This window comes from Protopterus annectens, chromosome 3.part1 (genome assembly GCF_019279795.1).
Source record: "Protopterus annectens isolate FY-2018-M chromosome 3.part1, PAN1.0, whole genome shotgun sequence".
Taxonomy (NCBI): Eukaryota; Metazoa; Chordata; order Ceratodontiformes; family Protopteridae; genus Protopterus; species Protopterus annectens.
In genome coordinates, this window is record NC_056732.1 from 1,564,607,322 (window position 1) to 1,564,628,688 (window position 21,367).

The 21,367-nt window shown below is 39.3% G+C and overlaps 1 protein-coding gene across 1 annotated transcript in view; it reads right to left on the reverse strand.

Moving 5' to 3' along the window:
• The window catches only part of LOC122797804 (SCO-spondin-like), a 4,708,783-nt gene that overhangs the window by 4,520,493 nt on the left and 166,923 nt on the right, over window positions 1–21,367 (reverse strand). Inside the window, exon 10 of the mRNA XM_044066325.1 lies at window positions 136–238. Coding sequence (XP_043922260.1) covers window positions 136–238 — 103 coding nt within the window. The remainder of the gene's footprint in view (window positions 1–135; window positions 239–21,367) is intronic.

The window sequence follows — 21,367 nt, forward strand, 5'->3', positions numbered from 1 at the left end:
AGAAGGAGTAGGGCAGGACAGAGGAGTGTGCTCACAGTAGAATATGATCATAAATATGGGAAATCTGAGTAGAAATTATTATAAGACTGAATGAGTCCTTGCACCATAATTTGTTACAGTTCTAGTTTTACATACCATTCTGAAAGTGAGGTATCCCTTCTGGAACAGAAGCACCATTAATTGACACGGTTCTCTGTTCTGCAACAACAAGATCTAGTCCAAACATCATCCGAAGTACCTGCCAGGGGACAGTAAAAGAAAAGGTCAATGATTACAGATTCATAAAGGGAGGACAGACAATAAGGGAAAGGATAAAATAAACCACAAAACAGCTTACTATGTAAACTTAGAAATTAAAAAAAAAAAATGCAGCACCAAAATTCCCAGCCAAATGTTTATTCACCACAGTTTCTGGCTGGGACTTTTGTTGCAGCGTTTTTTATTAACAAGGGAAAGGAAAAAGTAAGGGAGAGAAACAAGGATTAGATGCAGGGACAAGACAAGGGTCAGAGAAAACAGAAGAATAAAAGGTACAGTAAGAAAGACAGCAATAAAAATAGCAGGGAAGGAACTGAAAGAGAGAAATAAGGAAACAGACTTGGTTAGACTGACTGACAAACTGGGGAAGGGAAGCATCTGCCACTGAGCAAAACTGAAAAATCTTCTATTCATCTAACTGTAACATTACATTGATGAAAAATGCAGCATAACGAAGAATTGCCCAGCACTCTCTCAGTTTGCTAATTTGAACCAACCGATACCCCATTGTGTTAGTTATTATTTATATAAATAAATTTATGTACTTGATTTGTCAAGTTTTATTTTCCCAATGCAGTGTACTTTGAATTTTATTACCATAATTCACTCTACCTCAGTTAGGTTTTTCTGCTATTCATGTTTGGTGCCATTAATACTATTTTACAGTATTTGTCTATGTACAATTATCATTTATTTATTTTTTACCCCTTATCACTGGCACCAGGGTGCTTGACACAAGTGAAATACATCTCCTTGAAATGGAAGTTTATATTCAAATTAAAATTATGTGGGTGCTTGTTGGCTAAGTTCTCGTACTAAAAGAACATAACAAAACAGCATTAAAAACAAATGAAACAAGAATATATTAAAACAATTGTAAAACAAAGATTAAAAAACGTAAAGTATGTAACTGAGAAAATTATTGTCCTTATGCCAGGTCAAAGAAAAACGTTTTTAAAACTTTTCTAAAACCATTGTGGCCTGGGATTGATTTTAACCAACCAAACAGGTGGTTAAAAAAGATAGGTCCTTTGGAAAAAGAGTACTCATAAGATTAATCTAGCCAGACCTTTGTAATCTCCAACAGCCCAAGGACTGAGGATTACAGAGTATGAACAGACTGATACAAGTTGAAAAATTCCTTGTAGTTTTGGGGGGGGGGTCCAAGTTGTACAGGCAATGAACAGCAGGATGGAAACTTTATAAGCTAAATGTGACTAACTATTAGGCAGTACAGACTCCATAGTAGTGTCATGATATGGTGGCAGTGAGATACTTTAGTAAGAATGAATTGTTGACCAGCTGCAGAAGGTCAAGTTCAGAGTCACACAGGCCCAGACAGCAGACATTACAAAAATGTAGATATGAAGATACCAAAGCATGCATCACCATAATTAAATCTACTGAATGAATATGATGCTTAAACTGGGAGAAATTCTCAACTATTAACATAAGAATTTAGGAGATGCCTTGACTCAGTGAGTTGCACTTTAAATATCATTGTTAAATTCCACACCTTTAACATGAATTCAACTTTGTCTACACTGTAGATCACATCTTGGAACAAAACTGGAGCAGAATAATTGTGAATAGCGTAGCAACTATCTTGGAAGTACTGAATTTTAATGAACATTTATCAGCCATTTGGGGCTGCATTCAAAGCTTAAAGTTAGTTCTTATTAAGGCAAATGCTGAACGCTGAGGAAAGGAGAGGTATAGATGCATGCTGTCATTGTAAAAATGATTGTTTTACCCTCGTCTTCAAATGCCATTTTAAGCATATACACAATGAAAACTAGAGGACCCAGAAGTTTGAACCCTGTGGCAGCCCACATGTCAGATGGAATGGAGTAGATGTGTGAACTCCAGACAGAACCCTTTGAGTATGTTTAGAAAGGAAGGAGACAATCCATTGCTATACAAGATACTACAGTATTGCTTCAACCTGTTGAGCAGAATCTCATGGTTCATCATGTCAAATGATCTAAGCAAGATGAAATAACAACATTGAGCTCTAGCTATAAAACTAGTTATGAAGAACTGATTAAACACCCCTAATCTACGGAGTCAGAACCTTAGTTGGCTCATTGATGTCATTCCCTGATGTGGTACTCGAGGAGCAAAAAAAACCCCAGAAAGATGTTTCTTTATGCAATAAGTTTTTTATGCGTCTCTTTGAATTGTTACAAGAGCCTATTGCTAAGTGTTTGTTTTGTTCCTCACTATGTAACTATTTACTTTGTTTATTGTATCTTATGTATATTTTACTTACTGTACTTGTGGAGTTTTTCTCCCCGGGCCTCCGCTGAAAAAGGACCTGCGTCAGGTTGGAATTTCCCGGTAAACAAATGTAAAATAAATAAATAAATATGCGGTCTTTAATCTGACCCTCCCTTCTGTCCTAAAGAGAGCACCAGGTCCTAATGCTCTATGTCTTCACCCTTTTTGTGAGAGTAAAAGAGAAAAAAAAAAGAAAAAAGGTCGTCCATTCTCTGATCTAGCATGCTTCTTCCCAACTAAGAAGGAGTGCACCAGGTCCTAATGCCCTTCTTCTCTACTACCTGTCCTTGCATTTATGTGAGGAGCTTGAAAAAAATGGATCTACCGATTTCTCCCCTTGACACCTTGCACCTGAGGTGCCCCCTTTGCCCCACCCAAGCTATACTTCTGGGCTCAGTATTACATTTGGACTAAAAATTAGGCAGGTACAACTCATAAATTTGATTAGCATTGAAATAAGAATCCAGCTGCCCATACACAACCTTACCTATAAATGGAAGGTTTTAAGTCTGCTCCATACTTGTCCAGATCTTCAGCATGTAAGTCAGCCTTCTCAAGAATAAGAGTAACTTAGACCTTAAGACTACATTCACATGAGATAGCTTAAAGATCTGATAGAAGACTGGGCGTTATACATCCCAGCAAGATGTCACTAGTTTTGTAGGACAAGATTCCAGTTCGTGGGTGTTAAATACATTTGTACAGGGTGATGAAATTGCCATAATTTGAAATAACAAACTCTTGCCAAGAAGAAGATGGAGAACATTCATCTGGACCATGATGCTCTCATGAACATACGTGAGACAACTCTGGCTTAAGCTTAGCAGTGAAGTACTGAGCAACAAATTTGCATTCCTTATTGAAAAATGCACTCCTTGCTGTGGCGACCCCTAACTGGGAAAAGCCGAAAGAAGAAGAAGAAGATTGAAAAATATACTCCTTAACTGAAAAAGGATCTCAGGTTGGCAAGACAGAAATGATTGTTAAGTCTACCAACCACCCAGAAGACCAGTACAGATCAGCTCTTAACTATTGAAATGCCCTGGAATAATAACTTGTTATAGGTAATCTCAGTCTGAAAGACAGAATAATGTTCATCCAGAAGAATGACAGAATAATGTTCACAGCAAAAAGCTATCTTTCAGAGGGTGAGCATGGCAGTGTCTCCTCTGTATCTTCTATCCTGTCCATTTTGCCCAGAGTTCAAGATCATACAATGGTTTGGATGGCAAAAGATGGACCTAATCTGCACTGCTTGATGTATGGATGTATGAAATCAAGCAAAACTGTAAAGACATTATTGTATAGACATTAGTCACTTCATTAGCTTGGGCGGCCATGGTGATGCAGCGGTTAGCGTTGTCGCCTCACAGCAAGAGGTTCTCTGGTTCAATTCTTGGCTGGGGTGCCTTCTGTGTGGAGTCTGCATGTCCTCCCTGTGGTTGCGTGGGTTTCCTCTGGGTGCTCCGGTTTCCTCCCACATCCCAAAGACATGCTGTAGGTGGATTGGACACTCTAAATTGGCCCTAGGTCTGAGTGTGTGCGTGTGTATGCTTTCCGTGGAAGGTTGGACACCGGGCTGGCAACTCAGCACTGTAAAACTCCACTGACAATCATGAGTGGACAGGTGATCCGCTGGGGCGACCCCAAACTGGGAAAAGCCGAAAGAAGAAGAGGTCACTTCATTAGCTTGTATGGTATTGAAGTGTTAAAATGCTGATGTGTTTGGAAATTAGTGAATCAGATGTAACATGACACAGATTTCTGTACACCATCTGAACCTGGTCTGGGGGCATCACTCAGGGTAAATCCACCAAAAAGCAAACAAGGTTATAGTCAGACAATGTCACAGGTTTCACCACCAAGTCACTGTTTGCAGCAATAAGCTAGAACACCAAATCCAACATATGCTAATGCATCTACATATAGCAGAGATAATAACCTGACCAAACTGTATCCCCTCTTGCCAACAGAAATTCTTTTATTATTAGTGATTCTTTATCCAACAAAATGTTGAAGTTACCCAAAATCAACTATATGAGCAATGCTAACACATAATATAGGTATTTGTTTTACAGTTTGATAACCGGGTAGGTGTTGCCGGTCACCTCACCCTTTTCAATCACATGCCAGGACAAGACTGACTAAAGTTTATTCACTATTAATGTAAATTTTATTTTATTTATTTATTTATTTCCAGTTTGTTTAACGGGAAGTCCACTGGGCCCAAAGAGCCCGTTTTCAGTGGAGGCTCGGGGAGAAAAGCTCCATGAAACAGATTACAGTAAACATAGCAGTTCAATAAAAATACAAGTACAAATGCATATCAAATAATACAAAGCGTGAGCAATATTGCCCATAGTGGAAAAATATCATGCAGATACATTTTGACAATTCACACAGTTAAAGTCAAAAGCTATTTACATTATTTACAGGGTGTGAGAGAGTGCATGGGAATTAGCTATAGGTGGTTATAGCCAGCTATAAGGTGCTTAGGAACTCAGGAGGATACCCTCCCATGGGCTTTTGTTAAAGAGTTATAGGTAGGTAGTTACATTTCCATTTGGAGGAGAGGTAGGTGTAAAGCTGATTTTTGAATTTGTTTGTGTTTGACATTGCCCTTAGTGTGGAAGGGAGAGAGTTCCATTTCTTACCTAAGGAGAGGAGACGTTGTCCAGCAGGATGTTTAGGTTTGTGGACAGTAATTAAGTTTTGGTGTTCAGATATGAGAGTTCTATTTGGGGTGTATGGGGAAAGGATGTTAGAGCGGGGCATTTGATTGGATTAAATATTAGTCTATGTGCTGCAGTGAGCTGGAGGAAGTCCTGGTAATTTGTGAATTCTAACCAATTGAGGGATTGGAGGGTACCACAGTGATGAGTGGAATGTTTGGCTTTGGTGGCAAATTTAGAAATTTTGTTATAACAGCTTTCAAGTTTGGAAATGATGGAAGAGGTTAGGTTAGTTAGTAGCGGGATGCCGTACAGAAGGGAGGGAAAGAGGTAAGAGGAGGCCAGAGTATGCCTAGTAGAAGAAGTAGAAGTATTCAGACAATAAATGAAAAAGAAAGATTAAAACAAATCCGTAGCATAGTACATAATATGCACAAACTATACAGTTAAGATTGTAACAATGAGAACACAACACCAAACATATACATAATATATAGATGACACGAGAAAGCCAGTAAACTCATAAAATAACATCCTTGTACTAGCCGATGGATGCTAGACAAGGAAGTAATGACAGTTTGCATAGGTTTAAGGATAACTTGCACTATCAGAACTTAACAGCAGAGTAGAAAATCTCATTTCCTTCAAAGTCTGGTGGTGATTATAATAAGACCAAACATAAAGAAATAAGAATTTTTTGCATGTGAGATGAGAGGATCTTTGCTGTTACAGTGTTGCTTGAATTACATTTCAAATAGTTGGCTTCATTCAAAATAAGACTAAAGACAAGGCAGTCAACCAACTAGTCCATATCTTGAAAATTATGGCCCTTCGTGCTTCCTTTCAAGCACTCTAAGCTACAGTCCTTTGCTAGTGGCTACTACCACAGCTTGACCAGGTGTTAAGTAGGTCTCCCTGAGAAAAGGATATATGGAAGTACTCATTTGCAGGTCAAATAAAACTCCAAACTGTATTAACAGATTAATAAAAGTGTTGACAACAGTATTTAGAAATACACTTAAGATATTCCCAACAACATGCTGTGGGTTAACAAGGTACATCTGATCAGTAAATGAATACAGGTAGTTTGGTATGTGTGAAATATATAAAGATGATTAGACCTAACAGCATAGCTGTACCTTTGGGCCATGGTGGTGAGGTACAAATTATTGCATAAATCTTGAAAATGTACATTCTGTTGGATTCCTGGATTAATGAACTATCAAAATAACAGGGATGACACTGAAAATATATACAGTGGATATAAAAAAGTGTACATACCCCTGTTAAAATGCCAGGTTTTTGTGATATAAAAAATGAGACTACAATAAATCATTTCAAAACGTTTCCCACCTTTAATGTGACCTATAACCTGTACAGTTCAATCGAAAAACAAAGAAATCTGTTAGGGGAAAAATATAAAAAAAATAAAAAACGTACAATAAGCTGGTTGCATAAGTGTGCACACCCTTAAACTAATACTTTGTTGAAGCATCTTTTGATTTAATTACAGCATTCAGTCTTCTTGGGTAGGAGTCTATCAGCATGGCACATCTTGACTTGGCAATATTTGCCCACTCTTCTTTGCAAAAGCACCCAAATCTGTCGGATTGTGAGGACATTCTTTTGCACGGCCCTCTTCAGGTCACACCACAGATTTTCTATTGGATTTAGGTCTGGGTTCTGGCTGGGCCATTCCAAAACTTTAATTTTCTTCTGGTAAAGCCATTCTTTTGTTGAGTTAGATCTATGCTTAGGGTCATTGTCGTGTTGAAAGGTGACATTCATCTTCAGCTTTCTACAGATGCCTGAAGGTTTTGGGCCAAAAGTGACTGGTATTTAGAACTGTTCATAATTCCTTCCACCTTGACTAAAGCCCCAGTTCCAGCTAAAGAAAAGCAACCCTAAAGCATGATACTGCCACCACCATGCTTCATCATGGGGATGGTATTCTTTTGGTGATGCGAAGTGTTGTTTTTGTGCCAAACATACCTTTTGGAATTGTGGCCAAAAAGTTAAACCTTCGTCTCATCAGACCATAAGACATTTTCCCACATGCTTTTGGGAGACTTGTATTGTTTTGCAAATTTTAGCCAGGCCTGGATGTTTTTGTGTGTAAGAAAAGGCTTCTGTCTTGCAACCCTACCCCATAGCCCAGACACATGGAGAATACAGGATATTGTTGTCACATGTGTTGCTGTAGGTCTCATGGCAGCCTCCCTGACCAGTTTTCATCTGGTCTTTTCATCAGTTTTGGAGGGATGTCCAGTTCTTTGCAACATCACTGTTGTCCCATATTTTCTCCACTTTTTGATGACTGTCTTCACTGTGTTCCATGGTATATCCAATGCTGTGGAACATTTTTTGTACCCTTCTCCTGACTGATACCTTTCAACAATGAGATCCCTTTGATGCTTTGTAAGCTCTCTGCGAACCATGTCTTTTGCTGTAGCAGGCAACTGAGTAAATGCAAGGAAAATCTTACTAGGACAGCAGAACTTTATTTGGGGTTAATCAGAGTCTCTTTAATTGATGGCAGGTGTGTACCCAAGAAGACTGAATGCTAAATATTAAATCAAAAGGTATTTCAACAAAGTATTAGTTTAAGGGTGTGCACACTTATGAAAGCAGCTTAGTGTACATTTTTTATTTTTTATACTTTTTCCCCTAACAGATTTATTTGTTTTTCAGTTGAACTGTACAGGTTATACGTCACATTAAAGGTGGGAAAAGTTTTGAAATGATTTATTGTGGTCTCATTTTTTTTTTATAAGAAAAAATGTTTTCATTAATGTTTGTAAAATAACTGACGTCAATGGCCCACCTAAATGACCAGTAACTAAGACATCTAAAAATACTTTTTTTCTTTAAGGTAAGCAATGGAAAACCTTGACCGATGCCTGTTATTTTGTAATTTTTCAAAAAAGAAAAAAAAAAGAAATTCCTCTGTTTCAGCTACAAATCATCAGTATAACAACTATAAAAAATTCATGCTGCTGTAAGTATGGTTCTGAGTGTGTATATTCATTTTTAAAAGTGTGAATGAGGATGCTGACAAAGCAGGGTGAAAATGATGCTCCCACCGATCAATGTTAATGGAAAAAAAATGTTAACATTTCTTTAATGAATGTCACCAAAATGTCAGTCTTACTACCTTGTCCAGATAACTAGTTGTAGACCCGTTTGCCAACCATCCTCATGGTTATAGAGCCATACAAGTTCTTAACTCAGAAGCAATAACTATTCTAGGTGACAAGTGTACCTAGTACATGATAGAAGCGGTTTCATTTAACAGTGTAAAAGGAAAACTGTGTCCTACATAGCTGATTACAGCTAAAAAAATTGACATATCAAAATGCAAACATGCAAATGACTTAACCAAAAGTACCTACAGTTCATAATGTCAACACATGAAAACAATGGTAATCAAAAGTACCAAAAAAACACTCAAATCTACAGGAAATAAATAAAAAAATATACAGACACTACTACTCTGATTATTGTGTACTAAAAACACAACAAAATAAAGGAAACAAAAACTCCTAAACCACAGCAGTACCATAAGATATGATTTGTCTGAATAGGTGTGGTGTTACAGAAATGTTTTTTTCTACGGTAAGAGCTTGTGTAGAGCTGAATTTAAGGACTAGCTGTGGCCTGTAGCTGTAAACTGTAACCTACAGCATAGTTGCTGGAAGGGCTGTCTGGACTGAGTCCTGTAGGAATAAAATTGGAGGTGTTACCTGTGAACAGTGAGAACTTGCATCCAAGACATTGGGCCAATAATATAAATACCTCTAAGATGAATTGTGCAAGCCAAAGTGGGCTGTTTTCATTTATTTTATAAGCCTGTGTTTTATGTATCTTTGTCCCCAGAGTGGTTAAAGAGTTGACACTGGTGGAAAATACAAATAGTTTGGCCAGGGAATTGCCAAATGACAATCCTTTGCTATTCATTTGCTACCAAGTGCTTAAACTATTTGAGCTTCTTGTTTCTTTGGAATTTGTGAAGACAAAAATATATCTGCAACAGTCATGTTGCTGCTATGCCACAATATGGGAGGTGCGCTGTGTATGCGGTCCTTTTTGTTGACTGACTTAAACACTGATATCTAACTGGAAAGGCAGTAAAGTGATTTAATACCAACACTTGCCTTGTTTCTGAAGGTTGTGTCAATGTTGTGCTGGGATCCAAGAAGCACAAGTAACAAACTGTTATCCTCATTAAACTGATCCTGGAACTGACTGCTGTTACCTGTGGTGCATGCCCTATCTGACAGGAGTTTTGTTTTCCTGCTGTGGTTCTTTCTATACCTACAACTTAAGAGGATTTAGTGAATGCCGTAGTAGAATCTAAAGCAGACAATAATCAGGAGCATGAGCATCTGCAACAACAATTACTGGACAGATTTAAAAGAGATTTCCTAATAATATGAGAAAAAATGAATGTTGCAAAGTGATCCCAAGGACTCTGACAAGTTTGTAACTTTAGTAGAATGCTTATCATTTAATGACCATTTGTTTGAAGTTGTGTTGCCTATTAAATTCAGAGTAGCAGTAAATGTGCAGTCTCCTGCGAATCAAGAAGTTTCAACTATTTATTTATATTTCATTACGAGGGTAGTGCACTGATCAGTATTGAGTGATTTCAGACTCAGCTGAGGTGAAATGCAAAACATTTCACAAACAAAAATACAAAGATGTAGGCAATGACAGAGTCGCTCAAACTAGTTACACAGAACATGACATTAACTCTTACAGAGATCCAGGATCAAAACCATGAGTAGGGAAAATGGCAAAGAAGCTACAAAAGGGACTTGAACTAGTTATTATTAGGTGGCTGAAAGGGTCCTGTGTGTTGCCAGAAACATGTCCCAAAGGCAGACCAAAAGAAATCCAATGCTGTAACAGATGTCAGCAAGGAAACTGAAGGAAAACTAACAGAAAACTGTTGAAGTAAAAATTAGCACAAGACAAATGCCTGCACAAAGACTTACAAAACTGTTATTCTTTAAGAAGAGCAAGATGTGACACCATACCACTGGACCAGTAATCAAGGAGCCTTAATCCTCACCACTGGCACTAGTGGAGGATGTACATTGGGAGGATGACAAGTTACACACACAGTATTTCCAGATGCAGTTCTCTGCATCAAGTGCAGTTTCCCTTAAGAGTACAGAGATGACAGTCAGTCTGGAGCTAGTTTCTCCAGATCCCCAATAAGACTCCCCGCTGGCACAGTTATAAAGTTGAGATCTCAGCTGAGTGACCAAGCCAAGACCTCCAGCACCCTCTCTGTCCAACCAGTGCTTTGTGTCTGTGCCCAAGTAACTGACACACACACACCCTTTGAGGTTTGATTTACACACACACCTGGGAAAAACTGGCATAGGTTGACTAGCCATGCCCCCTTCTGCCCAAACTATTAGGTTGTTTTCACTGTCACCAGTCACTCCTTATAAGCTACTTTAAGGCCCTTAACAAAGGGTGTCTAAACTTACTGTGTAATATTACTATAAGTACAAATAGCAGTTTGACCGAGAGCAAGGCTATTATGAGTGGCTGACAGTGTCACCAAATAAATATGCAAGTACTCCCAGAACTTAAATATCTCTAAAAGGATCAGCCACAATGAAAGGTTTAAATATATAATAAATAATAAAAGAACAAGAAAATACTCAGTATATAATTACAGTGGCATCAGAGTACAAAATCACAAGAAATATTTAAAGCAACATTGCAGGACAGTCTCAAATAAAGAAAAATATCTAAAAGAAGCTTTGCTATATTCCTGACTACATCTAGGAGAATTACTAGTCCCTAGTTAACTTACTTACAGAGCAAGGCAATGTGTGGTGAATGGGTCTTCTTGTCGGGTCCAAGACTGGATGCAGAATGCTCTCTCTCTGTGAAAGTTCTCAAATTAATATCTCAAATATTACTGCTTGCAGAATGACCTCATTTCTTGTCATCTGACTCTATCCCAGGTGAAACCCCCCACTGCTGGAAGCTAAAAGTATTTAGCATCTACCAGTGAAAATACATAGACCTCAGATCTTTGGCAAATGGTGAAGGTCATAAAACAATAAAGCACTTCCAAGACAATACAATACAGAAAGCTCCCTGGTTTTAGACATTGTGTCTCTTGCTGCACTGAAACTGAAAGCTAACATGGTTTTATGGCCTGGCCATAAAGTCATTTAATTTCAGCTATTTTTCTGAAGTTAACTTCTGCATTTCAGCTTCCACTGTTAAAACACATACATCCAAACAGTTACAATAGTGCAGGTACATTTCTATTCTATTATAGTAGGGCATGCTGTGGTTAGATTTCAAGCACTTTGCAAATACCTTCAAAAATTTTTTTATACATGTGACGTACAGTTCTAATACATTTGTAACACAAGCATCTTGTATACATCATGTTGATATTCATAAATGACGTATTATTTACAAAATTCCAGATAGCTGGGCTGGCAGTATCTGCTTTTGTGACACAAGATACAATATAATTATTTATTTAACATTTGTTTACTAGGAAATTCTGACTTGAACAAAGCCAATTTTCAGCAGAGGCCCAGAGAGAAATGCTCCAGATGCATGTCTTTGTGATGTGGGAGGAAACCAGAGCACCCAGAGAAAACCCACACGATCACAGGGAGGACATGCAGACTCTGCACAGAAGGGACTCCAGCCAAGAATCGAATCAGAGAACCTCATGCTCTGAAGTGACAACACTACCACTGTGCTAGCTGTAATTAAAGTTATAGGGAAAGATAATATATTCCATTACTTATTTCCCATATTTTGATCTAAAAGGTGATGTCTTATATAGGGTAAGTAAAGATAGGAAGATCAGTTGTTATTGCCAGTACCTTACAGGACACTAGTAATGATGTTAGCCCATGTTCACCTTCTAGGAGATCACTTGAGCATGGGCAAAACTAAGGCAAGAGTGTTAGCTGGATATTATTGGTCAGGTATAGGGAAACATATAATGCATTTCTATGCTTCTTGTCTAGAATGCCAGAAATGTGTATTCCATCTTGGAGTTGAGAGTCCATTTATTATAATGCCTACTACAGAAACACCATCTTAGTTCATTGTTATGGTCATTATGATGCCACTAATAAAATCTTGCAATAGATATCAGTGAAAACGAGCAGCTGTTATCCTACTTGCTGTACGTAACGAGAGGCGCCAAAGGCTTCAGCTGTGTGTACCCCATTTGAATTCTTGTATGGCAGACATTCCAGAGGACTGCTTGATATATTTAAAAGGCCGTAGGAAGAAGAATCAGGACCATTTAAATGTGTAAAAGAAAATTGTTAGTTTGTAGGATGCACTAAAGCTGATCATGCCTATGTAAAGAAGCACATACAGAAAACCAAAATGTTACAGCAATTAATCTATAATAATAATAATGTCCAACTTAGAGAATGTTACCCAGGGTATTCCACTAAGTGGCAAGGCTCTGTTTGAGGTGAATGAAAGATTATGCATTGAACTACAACGTTAGACAGCCAGAAAAGAGAAAGGTAAAGCAAATCTATCACACAATGTATTAAAGCCATTTAGAGATTTATTTCATTTATTTATTTTACATTTAGTTAATGGGAAAGTCTGACTGGATACCAGTCCTTTTTCAGTGGAGGCCTGGGGAGAAAAGCTCCACATTTAGGAAACAGTACATAGTACAATAAAATTACGGTATGCAATATGTTGAAGGGTACACATAAATTATACACAGGGCTCAGGCTCACTCTGCTCCCTTACCCTGCCCCCAATTACCACCTGCTCCCACTATCCCTATAGTTATACCACATAATCCACTCCCGCAAAACTTACTATCCAATCCTTAACCAAAACACCTTAATTACCCTCACAAAATCACCTCCCTCTCACATACACCCTCCAATAGCTTCCACATCACCCACACTCACTATGCCCCTACCCAAAAACCTCCCTCTAACATTTCTTGCAGCTATTCTCATCTTAACTCGCATAAGGGCTTATTACTATACAACTTATGAAATTCACCACTATATACCATTTCAAAACCCAAGGGAACATACCTACTCCATAGCTACTAATGCCACCCACTTTAACATCATTGGGGTCCAGACCATATACAAACATCTCTACCTAAAACTTACATACTTCACAAAAATCTCAGATAGTTCCAAATCACTATTAACAAAGAGATATACACTTCTACTTATTAAACTATCCCAACTACTCTTGAAAGTATATAGCCAACTAAAACAACATGGCAACATCCACCCAAACCCTGGCCCAGCTTCACAAATTCAAATTCCCAACAACAGAAACCTGGAAAATGGGCAACAACTATGCCAAAGGCCCACCACAATTCTAATGGTCATAAATTTGAACATTAGAAGCCTAGCAAAAAAGACCCATGACTTTCATGCCCTGTTGTCATATTACTTGCCAGACATTGTTGGCCTTACTGAAACCTGGCTAAAGCCAACATCCGATAATGAACTGCTCCCACCTGGGTACATCATCTATAGGGCAGACCGCCAAGGTAGAAAAGGGGGAGGGGTTGCAATACTCTTTAAAAACTCCCTTGATATCACAAAAATAACTACAGAAATCCCTTTATTTAATCTTCTTCTTTCGGCTGTTCCCGTTAGGGATCGCCACAGCAGATCAACTGTTTCCATTTCTTCCTGTCCTCTGCATCTTGCTCTGTCACACCAACCACCTGCATGTCCTCTCTCATCACATCCATAAACCTTATCTTAGGCCTTCCTCTTTTCCTGTTACCTAGCAGCTTCATCCTTAGCATCTTTTTCCCAATATACTCTGCATCCCTCCTCAGCACATATCCAAACCAACGTAGTTTTGCTTCTCTGGCTTTGTCTCCAAACCTTCCAACCTGGGCTGACCCTCTAATATACTTATTCCTAATCCTGTCCATCCTCGTCACACCCAGTGCAAATCTTAACATCTTCAACTCTGCCACGTCAAGCTCTAATAATGCTGAAATTTTAGTCACCAAACTCAAAATCAACAGCAGGAAACATATAAATATTATATGTGGATACATTCCCCCTGGCAACAATTTGGATGGTTATGGTTCAGTCCATTCTGTCTTTTTTGTGCAAGGTCGAATAGATGTGCTCAATAGACCTTCAAGATGCATACTATTACATAAAAATGAACAGACAATCTAGAAGGTATCTGCACTTCCTGCTGGGAACCAGTCCTTACCAGTTCACCACAGCCTCCAGGGTGTTCACCAAATGCATGGCAGTGGTAACAGCTCTCTTCAGACTGTTAGGATTCCGAGTGTTTTGGTACCTGGATAATTGGCTCATTACCGCCCCCAACCAGGCATCTACTGATAATAGCATGAGATCAGGCACTTCATATTCGCTCCCATCTGGGGATAACCATAAATTACAACAAATCTCAGTTAGAACCATCTCAAAAATGAATTCATAGAGCAATTTTCAAAACAGTATCCGTGACAGCTTCTCTTCCTCTTTCAGGAGTAAAATCTATCAGTTTCCAGGTTGGAAAATAATTCACATTATCACAATCTCAGCCTGATTGATTCTACAAGACTTGGGATCAATGTCGGCGGCTATAGTCCTAGTTCCTCTAGCAAGATTGTACTTGAGAATTCTTCAGTGCATTTTAGCAGCACAATGGTCTATTCTTTACCAACACAAGTCAGCCTAAATAAGAATCACTCAGAAATGCAAGAGATACCTTTGGTGGTAGATTCAATCAGATCAGGTTCTACAAGGCCTTCCTTTCATTCTTTTTCAGTCCAGTGCCATAGTGATCATGGGCACATCCTAGATTGGGTGGGTGGATGGGGAAAACACTCCAAGCCAATTGTTTCCCCCAAAGAAGACAATACACATATCAATGTCTTGGAAATGTGAGTGGTGCTCTTATCATTGCAAGCCTTCCAAGACTGTCTCCCTTTAAGGACAATTGCAATTCAGATGGACAACATGTCAGTAGTTTGGTTAATAAACAATCATGGAGGAACCAGCTCTTACCCTTTGTGTCAAGAAGCACTCAAAGTGTGGCAATGGGTGATCTCTTCCAACCACTTTCTGATAGGAAAGCTAGCAGGTAATCTGAGCAGGTCCAACCTACTACCTCTCCAATTAAAGTAGCAAAATTTATGTCTGGGGGTAACCGAGGGATACTGTGTTCCATGATTGACCCTTAGGTCTTCTTCATGCCTATCCCTCAACTCCCCTAATCCCCAAATTTCTTCAGAAAGCTGCCCAGATGAAGAGCAACATCATCCTCATTGCACCTTACTGGCCTTGGCAGACTTGGTTTCCCTTTCTTTGGCCTCATCTACTTTACTCACCATAGATTCTGGATCCAATTCCAGACCCCTGTCTCACCTGACAAGCATGATTCATCCAGATATCTCAAAACTCAAGCTGACTGTGTGTTTTTTTCTACTTTCCTTAATAGCCAGAGAAAGTACAGTTGTGTAAAATCTTACCATAATGGTAGATGTCCTTGCCTTCACTGCTGCAGTATTCTTAACTGTATAGGATTCCCTGCCACATAAGCCCGATGTCCGGCCAGTCTTCCAAAGACTTCCAAATTTAAAAGGTATGCTGAACATCACCATATGCACCCTGCATAATGTAAGGCATACAGGTGATGTTCCGGCTTACCAAAATCAGAGCTGATTGCCCCAGGAGGAGCACCAATCCAAGGAACCCAGGAGGTAGAGTGTACATCCAGGAAGGTAAAGAACTAGAAGAATAGAGTGAAGGAGCAAATACTGTAACAGTGAAAGCAAGGACATCTACTGTTATGGTAAGATTTTACACAACTGTATTATGTCCTTACATTCAGTGCTGCAGTATTCTTAACTGCATAGAAGAGTGCCAAAGCTCAAGAGGAAACTAGGGAGGAAGAAGCAGAAGAATCCCCTAGAAAGCCATGAAGAACTGAAATAGCAAAACCAGCCCTAGCTCTAGAGATACCATCCAACTTGTAGTGCTTGGTAAAGGTATGAACAGAAGTCCAGCTTCAAGAATATAATTAGTATCTAAGCCTGTAGCTGCTTCAAGAATATAATTAGTATCTAAGCCTTTGAAAAAAGCACCAGAGGAAGCCATAGCTCTAATAGAATGAACCTTACTTGAAAAAGGAAAGCTCTTTCCATGAAAAGTGTAACAAAAGGAAATAGCCTTAGAAATCCAAGAAGAAATAGTCTGCTTGGATACAGCAAGCCCCAAAGATATAGGATAAAAAAAATAACTGATCAGATTTTCTGATAGCCTTGGTCATATCCAAATAAACTCATAAGTTGCCTATGCATGTCCAAAGTATGCAGCACCCTCTCACTGTCAGTTTGTGGAGAGGGGAAAAAAGTAGGCAGATTAATAGACTGATTAAGAGATAGTTCATTAACCACCTTTGGCATACAAGAAGGATAAAATAAGGTTTAGTACATAAGGGCACTCTCTCTTCATGAAAAATCAAAAAAGGAGGACAAGCCATAAGGGCCTACAACTCAGACACCCATCTGGCAGAAGTAAGCACTAACAAAAGAATAGTCTTCCAGGAACAATGTTGCAAGGAAGCTGAAGTAGCAGTCTCAAAGGGAGTCTGAGTCAACTTCTCCAAAACAAAATTAAGATCCCAGGGAAGAGGAACAGGCTTCCTGTGAGATCTAATATTAGGGATGCCTTTAAGAAATTGTTTCACCTCAAATCTAGCAGCTAAAGGAGGAGAATAAAGCAGACAAGCTGGGAAAGCTGATATGTGGGCCTTAATAGAAGAATAGGCCAAGCCAGCACTGGGCATTTCACACTTATAAGAGAGAACCAAAGAAGCATCCACTGTAAGTGGGTCCAGGTTACGAGAGAGACACCAAAAAGAAAACCTCTTCCATTTGGATAAGTAGGATTTCCTAGTTGTAGGTTTTCTGGTCTCCTGCAGGACTTGCAGCACTTCCATAGAAAAAAGGTGTCTATGAGGAATCAAAATCCTTTCACCCACAGTGTCAGTTGAGGTGTGGACAGGTGGGGATGGATAAGAGATCCCTTGTCTTGTGTGATTAGATCCACCCTGTGAGGTAACTTGTGATGATTGCCCTAGCTAGATGCAGAAGAAGAGGGAACCAGTGCTGTCACAGCCAAAAGGGAGTCGCCAACAATATTTTGGGAGCATCCTGTTGAATCTTGAACAGGACTCTCGGAATGAGAGGAAGAGGAGGGGGATGCATAAAGAAACATCCCCTTCCAAGAGAATGAGAGGGTGTCCACCTTCCATACCAGAGGACCTGGGACTCTGGCACAAAACAGTGGAAGTTGTCTCTTCAGAGGGGAGGCAAAAAGATACAATTGAGGAGTATTTCACTTATGGATAATGTCCAGCAACACATCCCTGTGAAGCATCCATTCATGGGACAGAGTTAAGGACCTGCTAGTATCTGCCACAATTGAACGGAAGGGATATAAACTACCTAAAGAGTCACTTGACAGCAAGATCCCATACCAGAAGTGCCAACCAGCAAAGAAGATAAGATCTCATTCCTCCCTTTTTGTTGACATGCCACATCACTGTGATATTGTCTGTGAATACTTTGAGAGGCCCCAGGGAAAAGAGACTGAAAGGCTTGGAGAGCTAGCAGAAGACATCTCTTTGACATTGATGTGCTCCTTCTGCTGACAAGGTGACCACACCCCCTGTACCTTAGGGAGCCAAAGGTTGTCCCCCATCCCATGTCTGAGGCATCTATGAACAATTTCTGAAAGGGAAGAGGGGAATGAAAAGGGATCCTGGATTCAAAGACAACTGCTGAATTCGCCAGAGAAGTTCCTGTCTGAGGCAAGAAAAAAAAGGAACTACAAATTCTAGAGGAAGAGCATGTTGAAGCCACACTGTCTTCAGAAATCACTGAAACTTTCTCATATGAAGTTTGGCCAGAGGGGATATTGGAATGGTGGATGCCATGAAACCCAGAATGCTCAGAAACTCCCTGGTGGTAATAGAAGCCAGAGGAAGAAGAGTGTGAAAGAAAGAAGTGAGATTTAAGGCCTTTGGAGGAGGCAGTGATACAAGCATTGACACTGTCTGAATTCTGCAACCTGGAAAAACATGATCCTGAGAAGGAGTCAGAGAAGAATTTTTGAAATTTATAGTGAACCCCAGGCTCTGAAGAAGGGATACGTCAAAATGAATATTTTTCAAAAGGGTCTCTGGAGAGGATGCTTGAATCAACAGGTCGTCTAAGTAAGTAAATATTTAAATTCCTTGAAGTCTGTAAAAGGCAATCACAGGAGCAAGGCATTTGGTGAACACCCTTGGGGCAGTAGAAAGGCCAAAGGGCAAAGCAGAGAATTGAAAATGCCAGAAAGCAACAGAGAAATGCAAAAACTTTCTGAAAAGAGAACGGATCAGAATATGGAGATAAGCATCCTTGAGATCGAGAGACACCATGTAGGCCTGAGGAAGCAAGAGAGGGAATAGAATTTGAAGGGACAACATCCAAAAGGAAGGCACTGTTAGAAAAGTGTTTAGATGAGAGAGGTCTAAAATGGGTCTCCAAGTACCCTCTTTTCTGTGCACTAGATGCAGTCGGGAGTAGGACCCTTTCCCCCTTTGGGGTACAGGCACCTCTTGAATAGTACCGAGAGAAGAGCCTCTATTAAAAAGGGAAGAGGTTCCTGAGGTGGCTGAGGAATGCCCATGAACGGAGGATGGGATTTCCACTCCATGAAGTACCCTTGGTGAATGATCGACAGAACCGAAGAATCTTCAGTGATCTGAAGCCAAACCAGAGGAGAAAGAGAAAGGCAAAGTTAAGGAGGAGTGTGGCTGGGAAGGGACGGATAGTCACATTTTACCTGGTTTGTCCAGAAACGAAGGCTTTGGAGTCCCAGAAAATTGAGTAGCTTTAGTAGGAGTAGTCTGTCTGCCACTCTTCTTAACATTCATAGAAGGACATGATTGCTTATGAACAAAGGCAGGCTTAGCAGGGTAGTTTCTCTGAAATTTAGGCACAGGAGAAACAAACACATTTAAGTTCCTGTGAGGCCTTATCCTTATCCTGAAGGGACTTAAACGAACCAGGAGAAGCTTCCCCATACAGAAGTTTAGAATCCAGAGGATCATCCATCAACTTAGCTTTAATATAATCAGGTAGAGGTTGAAGCCTAAGCCAAGAATACCTCCTCATAACTGAACCAAAAACAGCAGCCCTAAAAGAGGCATCTACTGCATCATAACTTCATTCAATAGAATGATGAATGACTTGAGAGGAAGTCCCTAGCAAGGAAAGAACAGAAATTTTACCCTAGAAAATCTGAAATAATTGACAGGCCTGAGAAAGAAGAGCCAACACCTACCTAGACATATGGGTCTGATAATTAATAGCCCTAAAATCTAGGGTAGCAGAAGTGTAAACCTTTTTGCCCAGCCTGTCCATAGTTCTGCTGTCCTTGTCAGAAGGCAAAAACTTTGGCAAATGAAGCAACTGAGACCGCTTATCAGAGGCTATGGACACTACCAAAGGGTCAGCAGCAGGACATTTATATAAAAAAGAACAATTCTCAGAACCTTATAAAACCTATCAGGCTTCTTGGGAGGATGTGGGAGAGAATCAGGCATCTGAGAGGCATTGGAGAAAGCATCCAGTAAAGCAGCCAAAGCAGGAGAAATAGCCACACATTTAGGAGAGTCCAACTGAAAGAGAACATAGTACCTTTTATTGATATCGGAGACATGAGAACAATCCCACTTAAAAAAAAATCCATCATCCTAGAGTGTGTGTCCCCAAAGGAAATTTCCATCAAAGGAACATCAGGACGAATAAATTCCTTCTCCTCTGATACATTGTCCAAAGGAGAAGGAATTTGAGTAGAATAAGTCAGGAATTTGTCAGCAGAATCCGACTCATCCTCAGAAGAATTCTAGTCTCTATGTCTTTTAAGAGGAGTAGAGGACCAAGGAGGAGCAGGAATTGAAACCCTTTGAGGAGGCTCTAAGGACATTAAGGCAGGAAATAATCCCTGAATAAAATTACATGGGCAAAATCTGGAATGGACTACCACATGACATTATATCTACCCCAGCCCTCTCTCCATTAAAAACTTTGTTTCCTGACTAAACCATCTCTCCCAGAAAATACTACTACCTCTATTTCAGTTCTTACTAACACTAAGCTTACTAAAAGTCAATTATCCCAGATGACAAACAAGAACATCCAATCTAAAAATAACCATGTAAGTTCTACACTGAAGTTGCATAATGTTGTAAATATCTCTCATTCCTCTATTCTTTGCCTACCTCCACTTTACTTTATTTTTATGAATCATTATATAAATTGTTTAAAATTACATGTCTATTATCTATGTTTCTCTGCCCTAAGTTATTGTATTATAACTGATTATTTAGTTCATACCTCTCAACCTCTCAGTAAAAGAAATCTGGACAAAGCCAGAAAGAATGGGGGTCAAAGGCCCAAAAATAGGGACAGACTAAATATTGCTCTTATAATCTTAGAAAGTTGGTAGAATAACATGTTTTGCATAATTATGTATTTTCCGAAGGATATAAAGTCTGAAACTCAAATGTCTGCCATTATCTGGTATTATTTAGTGACTTCAGTCTTCATTGATTTACCTGAAAACTACAAATTTTATGAGGAGCAGACCAAACATATGAGGCAAAAATCTGGACATTTTGTGAAAATGTATACAGTTGAGAGGAATGATTTAGTCAAAGTATAGCTTCATGAATGTTTGTTTCCTGATTGTTTAAACTCTGTTATCTTGTATTTTGATCATTCTGTGTTGTCAACACCAGTCATCATATATATTCTGTGTGGAGCTTTTCTCCCCAGGCCTCCGCTGAAAAAGGACCTGTGTCCAGTCGGACTTTCCTGGCAAACAAATGTAAAAAAAATAAATAAAAATGAACCTCAAGGAACACAAAAAACAAGAACAAACAAAATCCCCAATGGGGCACTTATTTTGCAAAGACAACCAACAGGGGTATGAATTCCCTGGAGAATGAAAATGCATACACCTGGCAGAAAACGGACTTAGGTAAACAAACTGACGGTGTAAAAGATACATTCAGACTGGCAGCAAAGAAGTTCTGTTTGTGGTAAGCCTGAACTTCACCTTAATGCC